This window comes from Clinocottus analis, unplaced genomic scaffold (assembly GCF_023055335.1).
Source record: "Clinocottus analis isolate CAN_PGR_092001 unplaced genomic scaffold, fCliAna1.0.p SCAF_76, whole genome shotgun sequence".
In the NCBI taxonomy this organism is placed as follows: domain Eukaryota; kingdom Metazoa; phylum Chordata; class Actinopteri; order Perciformes; family Cottidae; genus Clinocottus; species Clinocottus analis.
The window spans coordinates 11,567-17,500 of record NW_027176236.1 but is presented as its reverse complement, the minus strand read 5'-3'; the positions used below and the strand labels follow the sequence as shown (position 1 = coordinate 17,500).

The 5,934-nt window shown below is 49.6% G+C and overlaps 1 protein-coding gene across 2 annotated transcripts in view; it reads left to right on the top strand.

Moving 5' to 3' along the window:
- Nucleotides 1-4,889, top strand: part of LOC137779390 (5'-3' exonuclease PLD3-like) — an 8,048-nt gene extending 3,159 nt beyond the window's left edge. For both annotated transcript variants that reach the window (XM_068567081.1, XM_068567082.1), the window contains 10 exons: nt 1-682; nt 856-1,037; nt 1,134-1,290; nt 1,380-1,494; nt 2,028-2,155; nt 2,279-2,482; nt 2,588-2,727; nt 2,936-3,101; nt 3,200-3,299; nt 4,157-4,889. The exon at nt 1-682 is cut by the window's left edge and continues 293 nt beyond it. In XM_068567081.1, coding sequence (XP_068423182.1) covers nt 1-682; nt 856-1,037; nt 1,134-1,290; nt 1,380-1,494; nt 2,028-2,155; nt 2,279-2,482; nt 2,588-2,727; nt 2,936-3,101; nt 3,200-3,299; nt 4,157-4,359 — 2,077 coding nt within the window. In that variant the 3' untranslated portion in view covers nt 4,360-4,889. The remainder of the gene's footprint in view (nt 683-855; nt 1,038-1,133; nt 1,291-1,379; nt 1,495-2,027; nt 2,156-2,278; nt 2,483-2,587; nt 2,728-2,935; nt 3,102-3,199; nt 3,300-4,156) is intronic.
- The last annotated feature ends 1,045 nt before the right edge of the window (nt 4,890-5,934 follow it).

Genomic DNA, 5,934 nt, shown 5'->3' with positions numbered 1-5,934 from the left:
CCGCGTCCCCCAAGTTGGCCTGGAAGCCCCCTCTCTGTTCGCCAGCGCAGAACTAGCTTCTGTGGCGGCGGCGGTGGCGGCTCGTACCTCTCTGACTACTGCATCCAAAAGCTGGGGTTTGGCTGAGCCGGCGCAGTACTCTTTAATGACTGTGAGCCCCAGGCCCGCCCTCAGACGGTACGACTCGGAGCACCACATACCAGAGCCAGACCAGAGCAGAGCTTTCGAAACGGAGGCCGACCGCCCCACGTCTCGCCATCCGGCGAAGGATGAGATGCTGCCACAGGACCCAGAAGAGGAGTATGGCGTCAAGGTCAGAAGCAGCGTTGCCCTCAACGCCTCCGGAGATGGGAAAACATCCCAGCCTGCGGACGCCCTTCACGAAACCGAGGTTAGCCAAGAGCAGGCTATCATGGACGAACAGCCGCCGTGGGAGACGGAGACCATGAACACGCTCGAACTGTCGAAGGACAGTCGATCCTCGTCGGACGCCGAATCCGAGGAGGAGTACGCGGACGAGAAGCGCGAGGACCACGAGTTGGTGGAGGCGCACCGAGAACCACTCGCAATGAGCCCGCCTGAGATCTCAGGTCTGCAAGAGGAAAGAGCCAACGCCACCGTATCCACCTTTCTTGTAGCGTCAGAGGGACCCGCCCAAGCTCAGTCGGCCAGGTCAACTAAGGTGAGCCACGTTGATTTTTATTGCCTCGTACTGTTGTCTCGGTGGTCTCTGCTGAGTCAGAATAAAGGAATGTCACCACCGCGCCCTACAGTAACAGCTGTGGCATGCGGCGCGGCCCCTCGGCTGTTTCCTCTTGTCCAAGCCGTTAAACTGGCGCTGGTCTTGTTCCGCAGAGCTCCGGGTGCTCCGGTTTCGCCCTCTTCTGCATCCTGCCCACCGCCTTGCTGCTTCTCGGGGGGCTCGGCCAGCACGTGTGGCACTACGGCCTCCCCCTGTCCGTGGCTCAGCTCACGGCTCAGCTGGAGCTGCACTGGCTGGAGGGCTTCGTGCCGGAGCCCTGCAGCGCCGACTGTCGGTAAGACGCTCTGTTCCCGTGAGCCCGTGAGCTGTGGCAAAAGTAAGGTTTGGTTGTCTCTTTAGTGTCTCTCTCCCCCCGTTTTGCTTGGCTCAGGGTGCAGCTGGTGGAGAGCATCCCGGTGGGTCTCTACCAGTCCCTTCCCTCGTCCAGACGGAGCATCGCAGACAGCTGGCTGCGTCTGCTGAACAAGGCCAACAGCTCTGTGCAAATCGCCGCCTTCTACTTCTCCCTGCGAGGCGGCGACTCTCAGGTCAGTTCGGCGGCGTGCTCTGATCCCACGATAGCCGTGATCGTTTTGGCCCGCTAATGTGTGCGATGTCACTGCCGCACAATTTGCAGGGAAGACTGGTCTTTGAGCAACTAAAAGGGCTCAAATCCAAAGGCGTGACCCTCCAGATTGCTGTCAACGCCCCCCAGACCTCGAGGGAAGACACGGCAGAACTGGCTGCAGCAGGTACACTGTCACCCCACAACACTGTTAGTCCTCATCAGAGTGAGCCACCGAGCACATTTATTTAAGTAGGCAGAGCTCTGTCGCACACAAAAAAATCATCTTGGTTTAGTAAATCTGAGTTTAAACCCGACTCAAAGTTGACTCTGCTTCACAAGACATTACAGCTCGCCAGCTAAAAAGTAAGCTAGTTCAACAGAAAACGTGTTGTCTGAATTAATGCAGCAATATGCTTAAAAAAAACAGCAAAATAACACATAAAACAAATAAAAAATAGTAAGAAAAATTAACATTTCAAGATTAACTTTATTTTGGATCACATTTTTAATTGGGATTTAAAGTTTTTGAGCAACAGAATCAAATTAGATCTAGGTTTAGTGAACAAAATCAGACGTTTAACCTTTTTAAATAAATAAAAAATCTGTCTGGTGCAACGTGACTAAAAGTTGAACCACGACTGAATCAGCTTTTAAATGAATTCCTTTGATCCGACAAGTTGGGGTCATGACTCTTTCTTTTTTTTATTGTGTTCTCAGGTGCTGAAGTTCGAGAGGTGGACCTCCAGGCTGTGACCGGGGGGATCGTGCACACCAAGCTGTGGGTGGTGGACCAAAAGCACTTCTACCTGGGCAGCGCCAACATGGACTGGCGCTCTCTAAGTCAGGTAGCGCGCTGTCTGCATCAGTGGGTCTGATCTCAGTTGAGCTGATGTGGCGACCAGTTGACAGCATTTCTGCAGACAAACCAAAAACTAAGCCCCCCCCCTTTGTGCTTTTCTCGAATGGAGGTGAAGGAGGTCGGCCTGTCGGTGGAGAACTGCAGCTGCCTGGCCCGGGACGCCTCTCGGCTCTTCGGCGTGTACTGGAGCATCGGCGGCGCCGTCAACGGCTCCCTGCCGCCGTACTGGCCCGCTCGTCTCTCCGCGCTGTCCAGCTCCCAGAACCCCCTGCGCCTGAAGTTAAACGGAGTGCCGGCTCGAGTCTACCTGTCCGTAAGTACATATCTCCTCCGACAGGAATCACAATATCCTAAGATGCCATATCATCTCTCCCGCTCCCTCCCTTCTCATCTCCGGCGTTGCATCCGTCTCCTGCAGAGCGCCCCGCCGCAGATCTCAGCCCGCGGCCGCTCCGACGATCTCTCCGCCATCCTGTCCGTCATCGCCGACGCCCGGAGTTTCATTCACATCTCCGTCATGGACTACCTGCCTCTGTCTCAGTACACGGAGCCGCTCAGGTGAGCCACGACGGTTTCAACCTCGACGCCGAGTCACTGATGCTTCAGACACTTGAGAGTAAGCTAGTGGTTATTGAGTCACAACACTGGGCCGACGAAGCAGCTCCTTTTCAGTAAGAGGAGGAGACTTGCACGACTGGAAGAGAGCAGATTGGCACGGTGATGCTATTAGTGTCCAACCCCCTTAGTGTTGGTCCTTCTCTCTCAGGTTCTGGCCGGCCATCGACTCGGCCCTGCGCGCCGCCGCCTGCACCAGAGGCGTGCAGGTCCGCCTCCTGGTCAGCTGCTGGAAGCACTCCCCCGGCCCCATGTTCCCCTTCCTGCAGTCCCTGCTGGTGCTCGGCAGGCCTCAGCTGAAATGCGACATCGACGTGGTGCGTCGCGTTTTTCCTGCACAATCACTCGGATGACGGCGACTCAAACAGAATGCCGACGTGTCCTGAACTCCTGGTGTTTTTTGTTTTCCGTGCAGAAAATGTTTACAGTGCCTTCAACGGCGGAGCAGATGAAGATTCCCTTTGCACGGGTCAATCACGCAAAGTACATGGTCACAGACAGAGTGGTCTACATAGGTATGTTATCACCTACTACGGGCCTTTTTAAACAAGACAGAGAAAGATCCATTGTGATGGGCTCAGGTTGTTAAGCTGAGCTTAATGTTACCTGGAATGTATATTCTTGGTAACTCTCTCCACGTTTCCATCCATGAAGTCTCATAATGACATTCTGAGCCTGTCGATGGAAAAAGCAAAAGTGCAGTTTTGAGATACATTTCAGACGGAAATATCGTGCCTATTAATTTCATATATTTTGCCTGACAAGTATGACTAATTCTGCGAATAACATTTCATGCCAAACATGTAAATCGCTTCTCAAACAGAAGGCTTTGTTCAGAGAATTTTTTTTTTAATCTGGAATTTATTAAATTTTTTATTTTTAGGTTTGCCAGCATAGCAGACGCATTTCAACCTGCTTTCATTGCAGATCAACAAATCAATTGGACAACGTCTAAAACCCTTTATTTAGATTTCTTCAATGGAAGCTGATGCTCGGTGGTCAGGGTGTGAATCCCACCAGCATGTTGGCTGTTGGTGCTGTTGACTGTCATGTTGGAGGTTCATTAAGGTTCATAATGGGCAAATGCACACAGAACAATTCACAAATATATTCAATTCACAAATATATTCCTACATTTGTATGTATTTATTTCTGTTTATCTGTAAATGTGAAGCCATTTGCAAACAAATGCAGTGCGATCCACAAATAAACACATGCAAATACAAAAAGAAACAGAAAAATACACACACACCAATGCAGAAATATATTTGTGATTATTTATTTTTTTGTAAATTTATATAAATCATTGGAATGCATTTGTGAATCTTTCTGTGCGCATTTGTAAATCATAGTCATGCGCTCTTGTGCACAGGGACGTCCAACTGGTCCGAGAACTACTTCACCCACACGGCCGGCGCGGGCGTGGTGGTGAACCAGACCGGCTCCGTGATCAAAGGAGGCCAGGAGACCCTGCAGAGCCAAGCGGAGGAGCTCTTCCTCCGAGACTGGACGTCCGACTACGCCAGCAGGCTCTCTCTGGACGGCGTGGACGTCTGCCCCCGCGGCGCGCACTGAGGATTCCTTTGTGGAATAAAGCTCGCTGCATCCTGCTGCTGCCACCGCTGCTGCCGCCGCTGCTGCCGCCGCTGCTGCCGCCGCTGCTGCCGCCGCTGCTGCCGCCGCTGCTGCTGCTGCCACTTGAACTTTATTTGGCTTCTTGCAGAATCCGCTTGCTGTGCTGCGTGAATAAACACGCCTTTTTTTTATTGCCGTTTCCAGGCCGGCTGCCTGGAATTTGTATATAATTGCGTCTGCGTTTTCGCCGTAGTTTGAACCGTTAGCCGCGAGCTGCCGGCTCAGCCGTCGCCACATTGACAGAAACAGAAAATGCTCTTATTCCCAAATGTTGCGCCAGTAATGCATTCGTCTCTGAAGTGTCAATGGGATTTAATTTGTGGTTGAACAAGGTCAAACTAGGAGGAAGTTGTTTTCTTGGTCAAATGACCCGTTAAATGTTTCTGAAGTGTTTTTATGAGTTACAAGAGTTGCATTAAAATGTGTTTTTGTGCCACAACATCAAATTAAAGAAACACCAAGTGCTTGTCTGACGTGTCAGATTGTCACAATGAATGAACACAAAAAGATGCTGATCTATATACGCCCAGATGAATAAATACACACTGAAGGCGTTAAAAGATAATCTGACAACACTTCCAATCGTGAGATGGACTGATTTTTCTGAGCTAATTCTCTGCCTCATGTTTTGCAGTAAATTCAGGTGGCGGAGCAAAAAAAGAAAACACAGCATTCACTTCCTGTTTTGACTCAAACATTGGAGCAAAGTTGTCATTATGGCGATCCGTACATGCAAATATGTAAAACATATGTTGATAATTGACATTGTTAGAGAGCAATTTGAATGAGGAGACTCATTCCTATCTTGAATTTTCAAACTCAAGGCTCACTTACTCGCTTTTTAAATGTAAATTGAGTGCAGAAAAGTTGACAAAGTTGTGTTACGTAAAGGAAGTTGCATACTTAGGTGACATGATGACACCTGGGCAGGTACCGCTCGCTGAGGAAGACTATGAGATGAGGGAGGAAGTCTTTTGGGAGGGAAAGCTAGAAAAACTAAGATGTGTTTTTACCGGATTGTCAATAATTTAGTGTTTAGAGTTGTAAACTCAAACTAAACAGTAATTTTGACAATAACAAAAAAACTTATTTCTGGGCACAAACTGCTGTGATGTGTAATCAGCTCAAATGTTGTGTTCAAACTCTCAAAGGAAACACATCCACACACAACAAGAAGCCGACAGTCTTTGTGAACGAACAGAAAAGCTCTTTCCTTCCCAGAGGATTAAAGCTATTTCTATATTTTTTCATAAATGTAAGGGCATTTGATTTATAAAATACCGTGGAAACTTCTGACGAGCTTGCCATTTCTCCACACAACCAGCAGGGGCCCATCAGTTCCGGTGCTCTCATTTGATATTAGCGATGCAACATCCGTGAAAGAAGGTGCCATCCCTTCACGGCACCGTGTGTGTGTGTGTTTTACTCGCCTTGACCGCGATCCAATGAACTGCAGCACAAAGTCGAGGTCTGCATTGGTTTTTGCTCCGATGGAAAAGTCTTTGTCCTCTCTTC